This window comes from Watersipora subatra, chromosome 4 (assembly GCF_963576615.1).
Source record: "Watersipora subatra chromosome 4, tzWatSuba1.1, whole genome shotgun sequence".
Taxonomy (NCBI): Eukaryota; Metazoa; Bryozoa; class Gymnolaemata; order Cheilostomatida; family Watersiporidae; genus Watersipora; species Watersipora subatra.
In genome coordinates, this window is record NC_088711.1 from 47,371,748 (window position 1) to 47,393,892 (window position 22,145).

The 22,145-nt window shown below is 34.4% G+C and overlaps 1 protein-coding gene across 1 annotated transcript in view; it reads right to left on the minus strand.

The window, feature by feature from the left end:
- Nucleotides 1–8,231: 8,231 nt before the first annotated feature.
- The window catches only part of LOC137394644 (solute carrier family 49 member 4 homolog), a 46,741-nt gene continuing 32,827 nt past the window's right edge, over nt 8,232–22,145 (minus strand). Inside the window, exons 7-11 of the mRNA XM_068081400.1 lie at nt 20,992–21,121; nt 15,353–15,461; nt 14,894–15,098; nt 12,364–12,552; nt 8,232–8,772 (exon numbers count right to left, since the gene is read on the minus strand). Coding sequence (XP_067937501.1) covers nt 8,660–8,772; nt 12,364–12,552; nt 14,894–15,098; nt 15,353–15,461; nt 20,992–21,121 — 746 coding nt within the window. The 3' untranslated portion in view covers nt 8,232–8,659. The remainder of the gene's footprint in view (nt 8,773–12,363; nt 12,553–14,893; nt 15,099–15,352; nt 15,462–20,991; nt 21,122–22,145) is intronic.

The window sequence follows — 22,145 nt, forward strand, 5'->3', positions numbered from 1 at the left end:
ATTAAGCGATTATTGCAAATTAATGTTGAATTAATCGAGTTAATCTTATAACTAATTCCAAGGTTAATGGTATGGTATAGTTAATGGTAAGTACTTGGTGAACCTGTCCAGAGAACAAAATCATTTATCATTTATTTTGTATGATTTTTGGAGTATCAGAAGTGTATAATAATATATGATTTACTTGAGTATTATTAGCGCACTGTGAAGATTAGTCAGATTAATCCAAAAGCAAAGTGAAAAACAGTAGTAAACTTGTATCATTTAGCTATTTATATTATAGTAGTATGATAAAAATAAACGCAGTAAAGCTGAAGTGGTATATTATAGGATGAACACACATGAAAATGCAACATGAATACATCAGCATTTGTGTCTACCAATGCAAAGCAAAGTATATACTACTACATAATGAAAGGTGTATGCTTTGTTTGTGACAAAAATATGAAGACCTCATTCCCACAATTCAACAAGTGATACAAAAAGTAAGCTTAAAGATATGGGAAGAAAATGGAAGTAGTTTTGATTCCACTACTTCTGCCATAATATGAATTTACAAAAAACTCGACATATGCTCCATATAAAAGCTTAATACTACATGTACAACACTTAAACTTTCATCAACAGCAGTACATAAAATATATGTAGGTATCTCAATAAACCATATCATTAAAAAATATCTAGCGACAGTCAAAAACCCCTCCGCAACTCTTTCCGACCATGAAAGTAGCTGGGTGAATTTTTATTTGATACTATTCCTTGAACAGACTGCAGAAAGTTTATCATAAGCGTAGCAACAGTCATTGGTTTCACACCACCAGAATCTGGAGTTATCACAAACTTTTAAGCCTTCTTATAAGACTTTCATCAGCATTGCAATGATCTCTCATATTAGTTATAGCAATAGCATTGTGAAATGACAGAAAGACTGAGATTTTCAAAGAAATTTGCTTCATGCATGTAGCTGAGTGAACTTTCAAGTGTTTTAGTGTAGCATTGCGTTGCTCTGCAACTCGAGTGTTGAGGTCCTTGTACTGAATGTAGCATCCTGAGTTGTATCATGTGGTACGTCCTGTAAAAAAAGCAATCATATCTACATGTAACAGTTATAAATATATATATTATTTATATTACCTACACCTGATTGTTATTACTGTTAAATAAACATAGCCCACTACTTACAGCACCGCTAACATGCAACGAATAATGTAATCCAAACATTTTTTTGAGAGTCTTAAGGTACATGATTGTTGTGATATTTTTTCAGTTAACGAATCATGGCTTAAACCGTGCATACCTGACTCTTTAGTTGATGTAGCTGGTGTTTCCATAGTTAGACGCGACTGTGAGCCAGAGACAAAATCTAGAGGCGGTGGCACCGCACTTTATGTTTGCTCTAATATTAAATTTAAAATACTTCTACACTTGAGCACTGCCATGTCTAAAGTGTGTAATTCTTTCGTTTTGATTGAGATCTTAGCTGGAAATTCAAAGTCTATTATTGTTGGTAACTTAAACGTTACACCTGATACAAACAAAACCCAGTTTTTGCTACAGTGTTCTACATTACTATCTTTGCCTTCTATGATAAATGGACAACTAGTGATTGTAGGAGACGTGAACATTAACTGGAATGTCAAAAGCGATGAAAAATCTGTGCTTCAAGACACTTTAGATGTTCTAGGTTTAACCCAGCACTCGACTGGGCTTACTTATACTAGTTGCACTGGTAAAGAGTCTTTTCTTGACTACAGTTATGTTAGTCAAAGTTTAAATGTTGAGCTTTTTAAAATAATTACATGTGACTACTCTATATCTGGTCACTATGCGACATTTCTTGTAGCAACATATACATGTCAAAAAAGTCAGATGTGAAGAAAACTTATTAAGACCAGGGTATATAGTAAATTTGACCCACACATTTTCTATGAAGCTACCAGGAGACTTCCACTGCTTCAAATAGCAAAAGATGGTACAATATTTCCTAATAGGAAAATGGACCTGTTGGAGTCCAATATATACACAGTCTTTAACGATCACCTGCCTCTGAGGTAAATCAGAGTCTGCGGGTCAAAGAAAGAATGGCTTAACCAAAATTCGTTATGACTAGTTAATCTGAAAAATCAATACTACAAAGTTTTATCAGTCCATGGATATTGTGACCAAAAATCAAATACTACATTATCATAAATTCAAAAACTATGTGCTCTTTTAAATAAGGAAAGCTAAAAAAGAGTATTATTCAAAAAAGGCTTCTGAGAGTGCAACTTATTTCTACAAATGTCTGAAGCATCTGTCTGAAAAACAAAACTCTTCAGCGAAAATTGAAAGCTTGCTGATTAATGATCAATTAGAAAATCTCTGGTCTACATTACAGCGATCTCTCTAGATGTAAAAAAGGCTTTCGATTCAGTCAACCACAATCTACTCATATCCAAACTTAAGGACTATGATATGTCAGGCAACTTTACTGAACTAGTTTGTTCCTATTTATCTAATCGCATGCTGGTTATAAAAGTTGGTGGCTCTAAGTCATCTATGCTTCCCATTAATAGTAGAGTCCCTCAAGGTTCTATACTAGGTCCCATTTTATTTTTACCGGCTGTTAATGATTTTCTTGTCACTCACCCTACATCATTTGCTTATGCAGATGATACCTTGATTTTTAGCATTGGTACGTCTGTGGAAGACTCACTAATGTCATGTTCAGAGTTACTTAAACAGGCCTCTACTTGGTATGGTAATAACCTTTTTCAGCTAAATATAGCTAAATCACAGTTTTGTATTTTCTCTAATAGAAAAATAACAGAACAATTTACAATAAGCTTGACTGGCAACATTCTAACATCACAGCCCACCCTTTTTATTTTAGGTGTTACGTTAGACTCTGAGTTGACTTTTGGTCCTAATATTGAAGCTCTTTGTCAGAAAGCAATCAAGTTAGTTTACCTCTCATCTAAATTCAGAAAATACCTCACTGTAGAGCAAGCTAAGCTGGTATATACATCCATAGTAAGGACTGTTTTAGAGTATTGTTCTTCCCTCTTCTTAACTATTTTGCAAGCAAAATCTACATCTCTTGAAAGAATCCAAAATTGGGCAATATGTATTATACTTTCAGCTCCAATTAAGTTCTCAGTAACTTGGGGTCGCCGACTGTTAAATTTACCAACAATTGCTAGTCGCAGGCAGTATGTATTTGAAGGTTGACTTGCAACAAAATTCACATTACAGTTATTTGATATAAAAAGATTCACAATGTCTTACTCTGTTGTTTTTAGGTGCAAATAATGTGGGAATGTGATTACAAGCTCTTAAAAGCTCAAAAACGAACAGAAAACCGCAGCTACACGAGACCGCCGTAGTTTGGATTCGCTTTCCAAAACGGCTGAATGCGACGTAGTTGTGGTATATGGTTTCTGTTTACACTTTCATGCAACCTTATTCGTCAAAATGTTTTCACAAATATACTTCACGCATTCAATAAAACCATGTCTATTGTTTTTACGCGTTTATTTTATCATCATAGTAATGCTGTCACTTTTAGCAGAGATATCTTATAACTTACCGTAAAAATTCATTTAATTTATAACCTTACCTCAAAGGAGTACATATCGTTGTCTGATAATCAAGACGAGCCTGTTGGTCACTTGTGATAATCGAAACGTGCGGCAAAAACTTTGCGAAGCATTGGGTCACATGATCAGATTACGATTATGATTTGATCAAGCCGAAAGAAAACTGTAAAGTAGCGAGCATCTATATTTAATACGGGGTCTTCGGTAAAACCCGAAGTGTTTGTCATAAACTAGTGCTACGATAAGTTTAATATTGAGCTTTTTATTGGCCTTTCAATTCACGTGAGAACATCACGTGACAAGACAATAACCAAACTGTCATGACTACGTCAGAGAAATAAACGGATTCCAATCTACGTCGGCTTTCCATTTTTGAGCTTTTAAGAGCTTGTAATCACATTTACACATATTTGGCACCTACAGAAGTATGACTTTTGTAGTAGTAGTATTTGGCACAAAAGAGTAAGACATGGTGAATCTTTTGATACCAAATAACTGTAATGTGAATTTTGTTGCTAGTCAACCTTTAAGGTTGATGTTAACCTTTACTATAATAAGGGTCATGTCTGTCCGTCCATGTGTCCAAGGCCTTGCTAAAAGTGTTAGGTAAAAATATTGCACAGCATGAGAATCGAAACCCAGGTCATTGGATGTTAAGCCAAAAGCACTACTATCTGAACCACTGTCGTTACCATAGGTCATAGTAGTTTCTGGTTTCCTTGGCAAAATAGGTTCGCCTGTTTTCTTCCAGCACTGATATCTGACAGTCAGCATAGAGCTTAGTTTCTGAAAAAAGTCATTTTTATCTATAAAGATTGGAAAAATTTCCTGTTTGAATACCAGCAGTTAATTCTGTTAATGAAAATGCTATGAATTTTTAGCTAAATAAAAACGACTCTTACATAATGGCAGTTATTGTTGTGTCACCTCAAACACTGTTTTAGCAAAATATTACTTTGGTTTATTGCACTTTTTCAGAGGTGGTGCAACTCCAAAGTAATTGTTGGTGTCCAGACATCTTTATGAAAATTTATTATTTTATACAATTAAAACTTAATGATACTGAACTTTAGTTTTTTGCATTGAATAGCAGTAAACCAGACTACTGTTGAACTCTCTAAAAGTGACCACTATAGTTCACTTCTATATTTAAGAAATTATCTTCAGTTAAATTAAAAATGTTATTAGCGATATGCAAAAAATTACTAATTTGTATGGTCTCAGCACTGCAGAGATATCAAAAATTTTCTTAGGTTTACTGACTATAAATACAGTTGAACTCAAGGTCAACCACTAATTTAGAACAGTGAACTTAATGTTAAGGTTGATGCTAAACTTTACTATAATAAGAGTCATGTCCTCCCATCTGTCCAAAGCCATGCTAGAAGTGTTAGGTAAAAAGATTGCACCGCACAGGGACTCGGGTCATTGAATGTTAAGTCAAATGGACTACTACCTGAGTCACTTTACCACCTTTCACAGCTAAGAGAAATCGTACCTACAGTTATTACGCATGACGATCTCTCACTACGCACGAGACTGCCAGTGTACTAATTACACTAGCAGTGAAGTATTGCATATATCAGTTTACTAATATATATAATACTTCATATATCGCTGATATGTTTTATTTCCCAAGTACCACATATCTACAATGTGATGATTATATTTTGTACTTACCAAAAAATGCGCTCAATGATTATATTACTAAATCTTTTAATCTTTTGTAGTACTAGCAGTAGTGCTATAGTAGCTAGTAGTAGTGCTATTTATAGCCATGGGACCTGAGCAACTCGTGTTTATTATTTAAGAGCAAACGTGCCAACTCTTATGTTTATTATTCATAGGTTTCCTAAGGCTAGACATGACTCACAGGTGCATCATGATAGGCAAACACATCTAATTTTGTCAAACATCTGTAACTTTCAAACTTCATATCATGAGAAAAATGTTTTGTGCAAATCAAATAAATTGAAAAAATAAAACATCCGTAAAAGGGTTTAGAAGTAAATGTGAAATAATTAGCAAGCAAGTAATAGCTAAACTAAGTCCGTTTTGCTGCGATTACAACAAAATATGATTTGGTAATGATACAATTAATACGAACTGAAAAAAAAAACGAAAAAAATCTTGAATATGTTTAATTAATAACAATTCTTGCATAGAAGTGTGTGTGTGTGCGTGCGTGCGTGCGTGCGTGTGTGTGTGTGTGTATAAAAAGGTGACTGAGTCTCAGCCTGTAAGTCAGCCTGCGAGTCAGAGCCTGTGAGTCAGAGCCTGTGAGTCACAGCCTGTGAGTCAGAGCCTGTGAGTCATAGCTCGCGAGTTTGAAGCTCTTCTTTTAACTTAATTTCCTAAAGCCTGCATATATACATTAGTACATAGTATATCAGTATATTAGACAAATGTTTATTATATATATATTATATTATATATTATATATATTATATATATATTATAAATTAGAAGCTTAAAAGTGTTATAGAAGTTTTAGTCAACTAATATGGTAGATGATGGCTTATTGTGATATTACAGTTTAGTACAACTAATATAGTAGACGATGGCTTATGGTGATGTTACAGTTTAGTTCAACTAATATGGTAGATGATGGCTTATGGTGATATTACAGTTTAGTACAACGAATATAGTAGATGATGGCTTATGGTGATATTACAGTTTAGTAGAACTAATATAGTAGATGATGGCTTATGGTGATATTACAGTTTAGTACAACTAATATAGTAGATGATGGCTTATGGTGATATTACGGTTTAGTACAACTAATATGGTAGATGATGGCTTATGGTGGTATTACAGTTTAGTACAACTAATATAGTGGATGATGGGTTATGGTGATATTACGGTTTAGTACAACTAATATAGTAGATCATGGTTTATGGTGATATTACAGTTTAGTACAACTAATATAGTAGATCATGGCTTATGGTGATATTACGGTTTAGTACAACTAATATAGTAGATGATGGCTTATGGTAATATTATAGTTTAGTAAAACTAATATAGTAGATGATGGCTGATGATGATATTACAGTTTAGTACAACTAATATAGTAGATGATGGCTTACGGTAATATTATAGTTTAGTACAACTAATATAGTAGATGATGGCTGATGATGGTATTACAGTTTAGTACAACTAATAAGCATATAGTAGATGATGGCTTATGGTGATATTACAGTTTAGTACAACGAAAGGCTTCCATAAATAGGAAGCAAACCAGTAATAAAAGAGGAATTTTTTTAGGGACAGAAAATGTTACAAATCGATTCACGACAACAAATCGTTTTATTGACTGACTGTTTTGAGCCCAAGCTATACATTATAGAGCTGCCCTATGATAATGATTGTAAAACTTAGGCAATTCAAAGTTTCTGGCCTTTTAAAATTTAGACATTTTGTTAATTTGTGCAAACTAGCAATATTGTAGCGCAAAACAATCAGTTGAAGATTTAAACTCATTGCTAGACGTAAAATAGTTTATAACTAGGTAATGTTTATACTGAACTGATTTTGCAATCTTAGATAAGGTAATCTTTATACTGGAATAAACTGATTTAACAGGGTTTCTTTGCTGCCTATTTTTACGCTCCAACTATTACACCCCTAATTATTTCCTTACAACTCATTTTGGCACCTGACAGTCGGCGCCACTTATTATTATTATTATTATTACTGGTTATTATTACTATAATTATTAATCATAGCCATAATTATACTAAATTAAAACTCTATCTTATTACTCATCACTATTAGAGCTCTTTAGTTTGAATTTTAAGTTTACTAAGAAACAATATTGAGTAAAAGAGATAAACCAAAATTCTGTCTCGGTGGAAATTTATTTGTGTTTGATAACGATTGCAGGATAGAACTTCCCTTTGGTAAAGTTTCAATGATGTGAGAACAAGAATGAATGCAAAGCCTATATATAAACTAGTTGCAATAATAGAATATAATAATATTTATAATAAATATAATAATATGTGTTTTTTATTCTAAGCTAAGATAATTTATCTATTTCAGTGCTGAGCTGCATGAGGCCAAAAAAGTCAGCACCGTAGCAAAATAAAAGCAAAAACGTAGGCTGCAATAACATTGATGCTAAGATGGCGGCACCAGAAAGCTGTAGAAACTATTTACACAGCTCATCCAATTACAGCTACTTGACAGCTTCTGTTTGTACAATAGCTGAGCTCTACTTCTATTGATGGAGTTGCTCATAGCTATATTTGGTTGGGTACTTGAAGAGCGTAAGAGTGCTTTTTATACATAAGATTGATTGCATTATATGCAAAGTATTATACTGCTAGCACAAACTTTAAACAATATTGTGGTTTTATGGCTTTGTACAATCTTTTATTTTATAAATGCTCTTTTCTGAAAAGAAACTTGTGCGATACGTTGCTGTATTAATTTAATTTTTTGTTATTTGTTATTTTTGTTAGTGAATCGTTTTTGAATATTCTTATTTCTATTCCGTTGCTTTACTCACAGCGTGTAGTCAAAAGAAGTGAACCATAACAGAACACTCACTCAAACTATTGAAAAAGATTGCAACAAAAACAGCCAGATTGTGACAAGTTTTAAATTATTTTAGTATATCTTAGAGCAATAAGACCAATAAAAGGGAAGGAGTAAGAAAATATAAGAATTTTATTCACACTTCATGTGAAAAACATATAAATATAGCTTTTGTTGGAATATGCCTAACGTATTTAATTCCTTAATAATAAATGTTTTCTTATAGACAATCAAAACTATGACAAACATTATATTTTATAATTGGTGGCTCTAAAGTTACAACTATGTAATCAACTCTTCAAAAGTTTGTACTGTATAAATAAGACACGTCAGCTTCTTAGACAAGTTGAAAGGTCATTCCTGAGGTTAAAGACGTTGCTAGCTGCTGCCTGAAAAATGGCAACAATTGGTCATGTAAACATTCTATGCTTCCATAGATGTAACCATAAAAGACAAGTAAAACAATCCCTGACCTAAATGGCTCTAATTACCACTCTCTCTATGAGCCTATAAATTGTACTAATTTCTTCAGCTTTGGAGCTTTAAGTTTTTATTTCATCCAGATCAAGTCTGCGGAAGTCGTCCTTGAGTAGAATGAGAAGAGGAAGAGTGATACAACTCCCAAGAATACACATCAGCGTCATCCATATGGTTTCTATATTGTAACAATAAAAACGATCAACATGGAGCTTTATATACTTGCATATTATATGCAAATTATTTTGATACATAGTATCATGGTGATTCACATAAAATGAGAAATGGTTAATGATGCAAAGACTGTCAAAGACATCATACTGTATATGATGTTTTACTGCAGACACTGTAATTGAAAAACACTATGTATTCAAGTTAATGTCAATCAAATAAAATCTAAATACTAATCAGCTATTATAATAGCTGATTAGCATTTAGCTATGAAGAATCCGTATCACGGAAGATTTGATCTCAGAACCTCCCGTTCACAAGGTGATAAACTAACCCAATGATCCAAATGAATTCATTGGGGGATATGAGTCATTGTCTAGGTTAAAATACACATAGCACTTTGTGTTACGACGCAATGTCACTAAGACTTGATCTCACGGCTCTTATATCTAAGTTTATTTATAAGGATACTAGCTTGCTCAAATTATTCATTGGCAATGTGCCAGGCTAATAGCAAGTGACAAGCAACCACATTACCTGCCACTGTTTATAAGCTATTTTGAATATCAGGGCAACACAGAGCATTAGGCTAGCTACACTATAATATATGATGTAATGTTAGATATATTATACTACTTTATATTGCATAACATTTATATTTAGTTATATTATATACAATGATATGTTATATTATATTACATTATATTGTATATCATTTATATTACACTATTATATACGATGATATGTTATATTATATTACATTATATTGTATCACAATTATATTACACTATTATACACAATGATATGTTATATTATATTAAATTATATTGTATCACATTATACACTATTATATATAATGATATGTTATATTATTTTACACTATATTGTATCTCATTTATATTACACTATTATATATGATGATATGTTATATTATTTTGCGTTATATTGCATCTCATTTATGTTACAGTGTATTATTTAATATTTTATTGCCACCCCCCGACATATAAGCTCAATGTGCTCCTGGACAGAGCTCATAAGCCGATTCTTTCGTATATCAAATAAGTCAGTGTGAGAGACTGAGACTTGATATGTTATAATTTAGACTTTTGTGATGCTAACATAACATCCACTTTCAATTAAACTTTAATTAATTTATCATAGCAAAACACACTTAAATATAAGTTTTAATTTTATGCCAAACTTAATTTTAATTTCGTCTTTCTTTTTAAGTTTTTGTTAAATTCTTCCGGCTTGGCTCTTTTGCCTCGCTCTCACCTTTAGTCGACCTCTATAAAACGTTTTCACTAAGTGATGGTGTTCTTCTCGTAAGCAGCCTCTCGCATACTCGGCCAGCCAGCAGCTAAATCAACAACCATCTCATATCTCATATTTGTCTCATATCTTAAGGCAAAAACTTGCTCGGAATTTTTATAGTTTTTCGAATTTCTCTTATGTTGAGGCACTCAGATGTCGAAGTAGATATTAATGTAATCATATATCATTATGTTATATCATATTATATTAGATTAAATTGTACTGTATTAACTACCTTGTCAAATTGTTAAAATAACTTATTATTGGTTGATTTAAATAATAATATGTCATACTATATTATAATATATTCCCATGACCAAACATGAGCAAAGCGATTGTTTGGGAGATTTATGATAAATGCATATGTGCACACAGCTCCCGAAAAATTATCCGTTAACGGCCGTAACCAAAGCTTTGTACCGAAATCTCATCAACAAAGTTAACCATTTTTGGGTAGAGTCGTTTAAGTATAATAACAATACAAAACACTTATAAACCTATTTAAATATGCTACCAAGTCTTTGAAAGGTTTCTGCAAAATCCTAAAACTAACCCATCTGATCGGATTATACATAAATAGACAGATTAATTTGGCCAAAAATCGCAATAAAAACTTGACAGGCTTACTGTAATCAAAATTAAGACCGGCCAACGAAACGCCAATAAGGCCGTGCAACAAATAGTAGAACTATTAAGTCGTGCGCATTTCACGAGAAAAGCGTGCACATTTCACCAGTCTATAGCATAATCTAATCGCCGAAGGTTTCTGTAATTAAAGTAAAAGTACTAAAAAGTTATCGTTTCTGTTTTACCGATTTTATTATTCGAATTAATTATTTGATTTTACAAAAAATTATTATAGTATCTAATTATAAGAATAATCATTAGAATTTACAACATCCAAGTATATAATGATTGCATTGTCTAATTGCCGAAGGTTTCTTTAATTAACATAGGCCGTTTGAGGCGCAGACCGATTTACAGGTACAAAAATGTGGTACACAGTTTATCAGCCTATGTTTTTTGTCCATTTACCGAAGGTTTCATTAAATTGTGTAGAACATTAGCCAGATTTCTTTACATCTTATCTACAAGCTAGGGCCGAACTACAATGCCTCTTTATGACAAGAATATTTTTTTATTTTACTCCAGTTTGCAGAAAACTTCCAGATGCGTTAATGCTAATGCTTGCTTTCTGTTACATATCGCTGTCAAAACCATTCTACATTCAACACAACCAACTTTTAACTTTCCAACGCAACTTTCAAATTGTGTATATTACACGGCAGCTTGCCATTTTACTTTTAATATTGCATTTCAGAGATATAATAAACATATTTCATTATTGCTGTTGTTAGTTAAATTACGTACAATAGGTTAGGCCTACAGTTTGAATTAATATTTATTTTATTGTTGTAAAACAAGTTTGAGATAGTAGTAGATTAGGTCTGATTTTTATACCACCTTTTGTTTTGCATAATTGACCTTTTGAATTTCATTTCAAAACAACTTGACAACTACCATGGACATACAACCTCCTAGAACACCATGTCGCCGCACTGGCCGTCCACGTGTCCCCCAATTGTTCTGGAGGAGGAGAAATAGAAGGTCCTCACAGCAACCATAAACATCAAATGCTAATGTTCAACAACAAGCTACTCAAAATAATAACAACAACTCATCTGATTCAGAGAATTATTTAGTAGATGTTGTAGGCGAAGCCTAAAACATCTACTAAAGAATTCTACTTTTGTGGAATTCTGACCTTTTGTAACTACTTTTTCAACAACCAGCAGTACCCTTTCTTTTTTCCATTACTACTTTGTTTGTGGGCTGTATGACAGGGGAATTTCTAGTTATATTATACAGTATTATATTATCATTAAAAACACTATATTATATTACATTATATTAGATTAACTTGTATTATATTGGCTGCTGTGCCACAATGTTAGGAGGATCTTTAGTAGGAGAACTTCTGTGATGGAAAACTTTGAGACGATATTATTAAAAGTACCATAGAGTAGGAACAGCTTATAAGAAATATTCAAAATCTTTGTCATTATTCAACATATCTTAAAATTGGGTGATTTTAAAATAAATGCAGGCTGATATATAAATAGTAGAGGCCAGACCATAGAAATCCAAAAGCCAGCAAAACAGTCGTTTTACTGCCAAAAAAGAAAAAAGCATTGAAAACAAGGAAAAAGTCAACAGCAACAAAATATCTCAAAGGAAGTGATGTGACTGTTGAAAATGTAGTGCAGCTATATCTTATGCTTACCTTCAGATAGAGCCGGAATAAGCAGGAGTCCGTAGAATATTCCGGCAGTTATTCCGTTGCCCAGCATGAGGACTGTGCCAGCGAGGCCCTCATGTACTGGATACGCGTATTCACATGCCTGCTCAGAGCAGATGGGAAATATGGACTGCGCTGATATGTTGACCAGTATTATTAGTAGATACAGCGTTGCTACAGCAAAGAAATGTTATTTCAGACTACAGCCATTCTTAGAACTAAAAAACTTTCTTGTTAAAAGGCAGCTTACTTTGTGCTTCGTAGTACGCATTTAGCTTTTCATTCAATTAGTTGGTGCGACATTTTATTTTGCATATAATTGTTAAAAATTCATCTCATTGCATGATACATAATTATATTATATTGCATAAATATATTATATATATGATACTATAGTTTGCCTCTAATAGACCACTACACAATTTGGTGCACCTTAATTTGCGACAGCATAACTTCCTTAAATAAATTGGCTACTTCACTCTCATATGGCATCCGATTGGCTACTAAGAACCTCAATCTAAATGTGATTTGCTACTGCATATCCAAGATCTTAGTTAATTGGCTATTTCACATCTTGACTTGCACCAACTCAGCTAGTCTACATGTACTTCTCAGCTAACAGCTAATTGGCTACTGTACTTCCCAGCTAACAGCTAATTGGATACTGTAATTCTCAGTTCACAGTTAATTGGATACTGTACTTCTCAGCTAACAGCTAATTGGCTACTGCTCTTCTCAGATATTAATTAATTGGCTACTGTACTTTTCAGCCTACAGCTGCCATATTTTCCGGACTATTAAATGCAACCCCATATAAGCCGCATCTGCTCTATTGGTAAAAAAACCGATACCCTAGGACCCTTATGTATTCGCCTCATCTAACTTTCGCGTTTTCGCGGAGTCATCCTCTCGCGAAGATTTCATGAGCGAAACTAAACTATCCTAACGAACAAGCGAAAACGCGGAATTAAATAGCTTTTTTCATTGATACTGTAGAATGGAATTTTATAACGACAGTTATTTTAACGTTTTTATCAACCACTATAGCATCGTTAAAATATAAACCAACAAAATAATTTGACTGTCAAAATTTATTACGTTATTATTTTGCAATTAATTATGGTTATTTTCCCATTAATAATGATTTATAATGATAGGAACTTGACGTCAATGCACACACATTAGTAGGGTTATTGTTTGTTGGGGACATCAATCAATGCAGTGAGCACAGCGTGTTGAAAGAAAATAAGACCACTGACACTCACAGTACTACACAAGCAGCATGGCTCTGGAAAGGTTTGGATTCACCACCAACACCTCTTCAATAACTTGTAATGATTCAGAAGATGAGGCAATAGAGAAAGAGTTAGCTCTGATAAATAACAGTAATAAAAAAGGAAGAGAAGAAGTTATAATAACTACACACTGTGCTAGTATCTGTAGCTGTAGTATTACTAGCAGCAGTATCATGTATGTATTTGTATACAACTTGTAATTACTGTAATAAAGATGTTCAGCAATTATGAGCAGCAGTTGAGTGTTTGGGAAAACGTTAAAATTAATATACACAACACCGTTGATCGTTAAAATTAAAATACGTTAATATAAAAACAAGCTAAATTGTGACAAAAGCGTTAAAATTTTCAGCCGAATTAAATTTCATGCTACAATAGTCCAAGAAACAAATGGCAGCAAGCGATCAAATTGCATTATCGATCTTGGCCATACAATTCTACCTGCGGTTCACAATTACAAACTAGTCCCAAATTGAAATTTTTTTCTTACTGGCGAACCGAACCTGAGGAATATAATTATGTTTGTTCCACTGCATTTATTTTCACATCCTTATATTTTCGCACTCATCAAAGTTGCGAAATTAAGTTGCAGCAAAATTTTACTCTGTATGCTACTCACGAAACTAACTACTAGCGAAATATAAGTGTCCTAGGGTAATAAAACAATACATAGGCTGCACCTTTCGTAAAGGCCGCAGAACTCATAACAGCGCTTTTTAACATGGCAGCAACTTTGCTGGTTACAATGAAGCAGTACCTAACAGCACTGTTTTGTATTAACGGCTGCTTTTTAACCCAGTGCCTAACGAAACAATACCGTTAGGCAATGTTCCGTTTTTTCTTTCCCTTCTAGAGGCGCACTAACCGGAGATTCTGGTTAATGCGCCTCTAGCGATGAAAGAAAAAACCAAATAATAGCTGCAGCCTCTAAATAAGCCGCATGGTTCAAAATATCTATAAAAAAAAGTAGCGGCTAATAGTCCGAAAAATACAGTTATTGGATACTGTAATTCTCAGCTCACAGTTAATTGGCTACTGCACTTCTGATCTTGCACCTAAATGTGTTTTACACTTTACAAGCTACGCTAATACCTAATTGGAAGGCTATTAATCTACAATACATGTATTTAATATCTCAAAATCAAGAAAATGGCGACTGCAATCAATACCCCTAAATATCTTTGGATAACTCATTTTGGTACACATCTACAAGTACTTACGAATGACTGCCTCATCTGCGAGAATTATCCACTCTTTCTGTATACACGCCAGCAATGTGAGCACAACTATAGACATAACTGCAAAGCCCTTTAAAATAGCTCTAGTTTTTCTCTTGAAGTAGCGCATATCTGCTATGAAGGATATTAGAAGGAGGGCAAAGGTGCCCACAAGAGTGCCGTACACACTCATCCAAGATGCCGTCACCTGCATTAAACAAAAAGGTTAGTGAGTGATGCATAGATATAATTGCTTGGTTGATTATGACATGCTTTATTACTGCTCCTCAAATCATACAGGTCAACATGACAAGTAGCATTCAACAAAACTGCCTGATAAACTGATAAATGCCATATTATTCTTGCTTAGATAACATTACTTTTAACTACAATAGAGCTAACATAACAAAATTAAATAGACAAAAGCTAAACTTGGCGTTATATTTGCATAAATTTTCTTACCTCATCGATGCCAAGATGTCGGAAGCTGACGGAGATGAGAGGTAGCCAGGCATATACAGTTGCATTTGTCATAGTGAAAGCCGTGATGAGCATCCAATACTGACGATTTCTACAAGATCATCATGAATAAATTTGCACAAAATTTGTAGTAAATTATATCAGGAAGGATCGGTATTTTCCTATTATTTGTGATTGTTTTTTTATGTTTGATGTGATCTGATTGTCAGGATGTTTTAAAATTAAATTTGATAGAACTTGATCATGGTTAAAACACTCAGAAAAAAAATACATGCAACTTGATGTCACTAGTTGTTTTCGTTTAAACCGCAATCAAGTTTCGTCGATTTCTATCTTGAAACATCCTGGCAATCAGATAATTTCAAACATCTAAAACAATTGCAAATGATGGAAAAAACATTAATACTTTCTGATAAACTCTACAAACGTTTTTGTGTAAGTTAATTTTTATGATTGACCAATAGGCACACTGCTACGAGCTGTCGACTTCGTCAAAAGGACAGCTTTTCTTTGTGTACTTTATCAGCTCTTCTTTCAATGCACCAATCACTCGCCTTACAATGGCATGACTGTTCCTTTTAGAAATCAAATTCTTTGTTTTGTAACAAAGAATAGTTAAGTACATAGCGAGTTAAGTATGGCAAAACTTTTCTTTGAAACTAAAAAGCTAATTCGAGTTTTAAAAAAGGTTAAAAAAGGTATCCAATCATAGAGAGGTCTTACACTAATTATAAACAAATAGAGGTGAATGAAAGATGATCTTGTAGTGCTATACTTCTATCTCATTGAACATTACAAATATGCAATATTGAAGAAGCCATTTTTAACAGACAACAGTTGGTTGGAGGTAGTGTGATTTGATGTAAAGCACTACTACAAGCAATATATCCTTAAGCATGTGGTTCCCATATCGGCTACGAGACCTCAGTGGTAATCTCACACAGCAAAACACATGTGGCACCAAGTTCGGCAGCTTATGTTCACATAAAGCAGTGTCGTTGATGATCACATAAAAAATGGCCGCTTGCCAGGCCATTTCAAGAGTGCTGACCTTCACCTGTACAGTGCATTTCAAGAAGGTTTTGCCTGCGGCTCCTCGCAAAAATTGAACTGGGCTGAACTCTTCCGTTGGCCGCCGCCATACCACCGCCGCGGTTGCCAGCCGGTAGTTACTCGGCGCATAGGTTCCCATTTCACTGCTGATTGCCCTGCGACCTTGCCACCAGTGCCGGCGGTTTGTATGGCCCTGCGACCCTGCCAACAGTGCTTGCTGTGTGTATGGACCTGTGACCCTGCCAACAGTGCTTGCTGCGTGTATGGCCCTGCGACCCTGCCACCAGTGCTTGCTGTGTGTATGGCCCTGCGATCCTACCACCAGTGCTTGCGGTGTGTATCGCCCTTAGACCCTGCCAACAGTGCTTGCTGCGTGTATAGCCCTGCGACCCTGCCACCAGTGCTTGCGGTGTGTATGGCCCTGCGACCCTGCCACCAGTGCTTGCAGTGTGTATGGCCCTGCGACCCTGCCACCAGTGCTTGCGTTGTGTATGGCCCTGCGACACTGCGACCCTGCCACCAGTGCTTGCGGTGTGTATGGCCCTGCGACCCTGCCACCAGTGCTTGCGGTGTGTATGGCCCTGCGACCCTGCCAACAGTGCTTGCTGCGTGTATGGCCCTGCAACCCTGCCACCAGTGTTTGCGGTGTGTTTGGCCCTGCGATACTGCCAACAGTGTTTGCGACGTGTATGGGAACCAGGCTTTAGCAAAGAAGTTTGGCAATTTTCATCTGCCAGAAATATAAGCACTCAGGGTGCATCACAGCTTTAGCAAAAAATAGACTTTTTTATTATATGGCAACTTTTTCTACGACAAACTGTATCCAGAAAGTTTACTAGTCAAGCTGCAAAATAAATAAAACCATTTGAATATATTGAAAGGTATAGAAATGGATATAATAAATTAAATTTAAACCTATTGGTAAAACATCTAGGGAAATACAGAAGGGGTATGCTAATACTGACTTGGTCAACAAACTACAAGAGATGTGGCACTTTGTGTTGTGAAATTGATGCATAGGGTATGCTCTTCACGACTGTTGAACTGCATGAATGATAGATAGATATAAATACACATAGCTAAATATATACAAATTCTACATACAGTCAAAATAACTCTTTGTATCCATAACCAGATAAACAATAAAAGATCTTGATGTACAAGAAACTTGGTGTACAAAGTAGAGGATACAGTGCACAAAGTGCAGAGTTAGACGAACCCTAAAATATGTGTCATAAATTAATATAAATTTTATTTTCAACAAGACTATCTATACCATATAATAATACATATAAATATGCAGCTATATACTTATACATCGACACTCATTTTGTTCAGCAATGATAATAAACATGTATATGGTGACCTTATAATGACCTTATCTGAACAAATCTGCATTACGGTTTCGTAAAAAAATTTAAAACAAAATTCAAAAACCGCAAATCTTCATTTAGACTATCTAGCACAAAAAAGCAAGTAAAACACAGCCAATATATATAAAAGCTCAAAGAATGCAACTTAATGTATGAAATTAAATGGAAAATACTGAAAAGATGTAAACTATATTCTTACTCTTTCAAAAAATCATCCACTTCATACACAACACATTCATTATACGTAAATGTGCAGCGATGCAGTGGTACAGGTACATGGACATAAAGATGCATACTGTATATACTCAATTATAGGACGCACTTTTTTGACCTGAAAATCAGCCTACATTTCACCTGCGTCTTATAATCGCAACATACCACGAGGGGCCATGTGTTTCTATGAAGCAGCACCAATTTTCAGGCCACTGCTATACCGTATACCATGTATACGAGAGGGAAATGGACACTCGGTAGGCGGAAGACAATCGCAGCGATTTTAACTGTTTTTAAACATTTGTCACTTTATTATGTATACACTTACTTGTAAAAATTGCAATGAATTTCATATTTCTATGTCTGAGTGAGGTGATAAATAAATGGAATTAAGTTTTAATTTCACGTTTTCGTAGCTTTTTATTATTGAGTCAAACGGACGCCTTTATAAGGAAGATTAAGAATGATTGCTCACTTCCAAGATATAGTCACATGACTGACAAGAAAATAACAACCAGATTCGTTTTCAAAAGATTTATTCATGACAAACAAAAACAACACAAAAAAACAGCGCATGTGAAAAGATTTATTGATTCCAATTACAAAATTGATTGCCGGCAGACTTCAGTTGAATTCACTCCAGCGTTAAAACTTACCTGTCAGTCAGTCAGTCAACTTAGCCCTAAAAGTGAGAAAACAATCGATTGATCGGGCGAAAATTTCACTTGTGAAGAGATCAATTGAAGTGTGTCCTATACTTGAATTACCCTTTATTCTCAATAATTACCTGAAATTTATGCTGCGTCTTATACTAGGGGGCGTCCTATAATTGAGTATATACGGTAGGTATGTTGGTACAGTCATACCTCGACATACAAGTGTTCCAAAATATAAGAAAATCGAGATACGAACAGAGTTTCGAGTAAGTTTCTTTCTTGACATACAAGTAATTTTTGAGATACGAGCTGGTTCTCGATGGCCACTATTGCCCAAGTATGTGAGAAGCTGCAAAAACAGCATCGCTCGGCCTTTCTCTTCATATCAGTTTTAAAAAAAGTTTTTAAAAGGTTGGCTAAAAAGTATAGTGAACACGAGGCCAAAACTGCCAAACTGAAATGGATAATAAAAAATCAAAATGACAAAATTAAAGTAAGCTTATTAACAGGTTAAAACTTAGCTTTAAATGTGTGTTTGGTAAGCTAAATTCACTTAAGTTAAATTGAAAGCTTTTTTACATAAAATCACAAAAGTTTAGTGTATCGAATGCATTGCTGTCAAGCCTTTCTCAGACCGCCATTAGCCACTACTCGTCTGTCTCGAAGGTAAGAACTTACAACATGCACATAGTAGTGTTACATTTTAATGTAGTTTTTAACAACTAAATAGGTATTTGTCCTTTTGTTAGCATAGGTACCGAATTACAACAATCAAAAACAGGTTTTTCCACTACAATATTCCGTTTCATGTAGTTTTTTCATAGTATGGCAACACATTAATTTATATTTAGTTATTTTATATAAAAAATAGTGCCTTGAAACTTGAGTAAATTGACATAAGAGCTCAGTCCCCGCATGCATTAAACTCGTATGTCAATTTATGACAGTATACAGATACACAGAAACGCAGAAACGCAGAAACGCAGAAACGCAGAAACGCAGAAACGCAGAAACGCAGAAACGCAGAAACGCAGAAACGCAGAAACGCAGAAACGCAGAAACGCAGAAACGCAGAAACGCAGAAACGCAGAAACGCAGAAACGCAGAAACGCAGAAACGCAGAAACGCAGAAACGCAGAAACGCAGAAACGCAGAAACGCAGAAACACAGATACACAGATACACACATTTACAGATATACAGATGCGAAGATGCGCGGATGCTTAAATACACAGATACACAGATGCGCAGATACACAGATACACACATTTACAGATATACAGACGTGCAAATGTACAAATACACGGATACACAGATGCAAAGATACACAGATACACAGATACACAGATACACCGATATACAGATGCACAGATACACAGATATACAGATACACAGATACACAGGTATAAAGATAAACAGATACACAGATACACACACTTACAGATATACAGATGCGCAGATACACAGATACACACATTTACAGATATACAGATGTGCAGATGCACAAATACACAGATACACAGATGCAAAAATACACAGATACACAGATAGAAAGATGCACCGATACACAGATGCACACATTTACAGATATACAGATGTGCAAATGCACAGATACACAGATACACACATTTACAGATATACAGATGCGCAGATGCACAAGTACACAGATGCAAAGATACACAGATACACAGATACAAAGATGCACAGATACACAGATACACAGATACACAGATACACAGATACACAGATACACACATTTGCAGATATACAGATGCGCAGATGCGCAAATACACAGATGCAAAGATACAAAGATACACAGATACACAGATACACAGATATACAGATATACAGATATACAGATACACAGATACACAGATGCACAGATATACAGATGCATAGATATCTAAGTATATAGATGAGGTATCTAAGGACACATGCAAATGGAAAAATAGTGTTAATACAAATGAAATCTTACAGTGGGATCAAGATTAAACTATTTATTAAACTAAATTACAAATTTTATTTATAGCATCTACTGTATACTGTATACTGTATACTGTATACTGTATACTGTATACTGTATACTGTATGCTGTATACTGTATACTGTATACTGTATACTGTATACTGTATACTGTATACTGTATACTATCATTACTTCTATGCTTTTAAATATGACTACTACTGGAGGGTGTTAAGCAAAATAGATATTTTAGCAAGCCAGTTCCCTGAGACCATTTTAAAAACACCCAGCAAACACCCAGCAACAAATCTTCAATTCAAGACTGCAAAGTACATGTATGTTAACGAGCGGTTAACTAAGATTACCTGGCAAGCCGTTTTAGTCCTGGCCAAAAGTCAATGCGTTTGACTGTTTGACATAAGCTAGGAGGTGTGGGTGGGCTGGCAGGAAAGTAAGCGATTACAAGAATTAGTCCGACAACGGTGAGAATTGTTACTAAAAATTAAAACATACTTTATCAAATACTTGGACATATATATCAGTAGTTTTGTGCGGAGTAGTTCGTAACAAAGAACCCTGTTTAAAAAGCTAACAGATATTTAGTCCAAGTATCTTATAGATAATGTATTCTAGTATATTCTTGCATGTACAACTTCAAAAACCATCCGAAAGATGTACATAGAGGGGGAAACTCTGATTGTAAAATCTAGCACAAGGGTGTCTCACTTTTATCGGGTTTACCGACTTAAATGACTGTAAGATTAAATGTTGACAGTCTACTCTATTTCAGCTTTTCTATCAAAAATTACATCCTCAACCCTTTGACTGTCGCGTTACTCGCTGCATCAAGTGCGCTATGGTGTCACATTTTTTTCACTCAAAAACATGGCATACTTATTTTTGATCTAGTTCTGTCATTACTTGACCATTCTAGCCCAAATTAGCAAACATATCATTATAATCCTTTCAATAACAGAATATGACCAATAGTACTTATCTTGGGTGACCTTATAGCAAACCAGATAATGCCGAATACAAAGGAGATGGTTTTTGAAATAAAAATAAAACTTTCTAAGCTTTAGTTTAAGTTGCATAAATACTAGCCATTTTATTGTGTTGTTAAGATAAGTGTTAAGATAAAATAGAAGCAGTTTGGAAGAACTAGAATAAATTAATGCAAAGTTATATAATGCAACATGAATATAAAACAAACTGGAAGTGGAGCACCGAAAAACATAAGATTGACGAACAAATAAACTTGTATCATTCACGATATTATTATTGACAGCAAAAACTTCCGGAAATTAAAGACAATAAAAATGAGTGACCTTATAAAGAAAGGATTTAAATTAAGCTAAAAGAAATTGTTACAAAATATAAATACAATTGTTACGAATACGTAAGTTTTGTTTATAGAAACAAATGGTTTCGGATCATTGACTTTTGCAAGACTTTGTTTTTTCTATTGGGGAGTAATGCAATTACTGAGCAGTTTAGCGTTTCCTCTAAATATTTCATA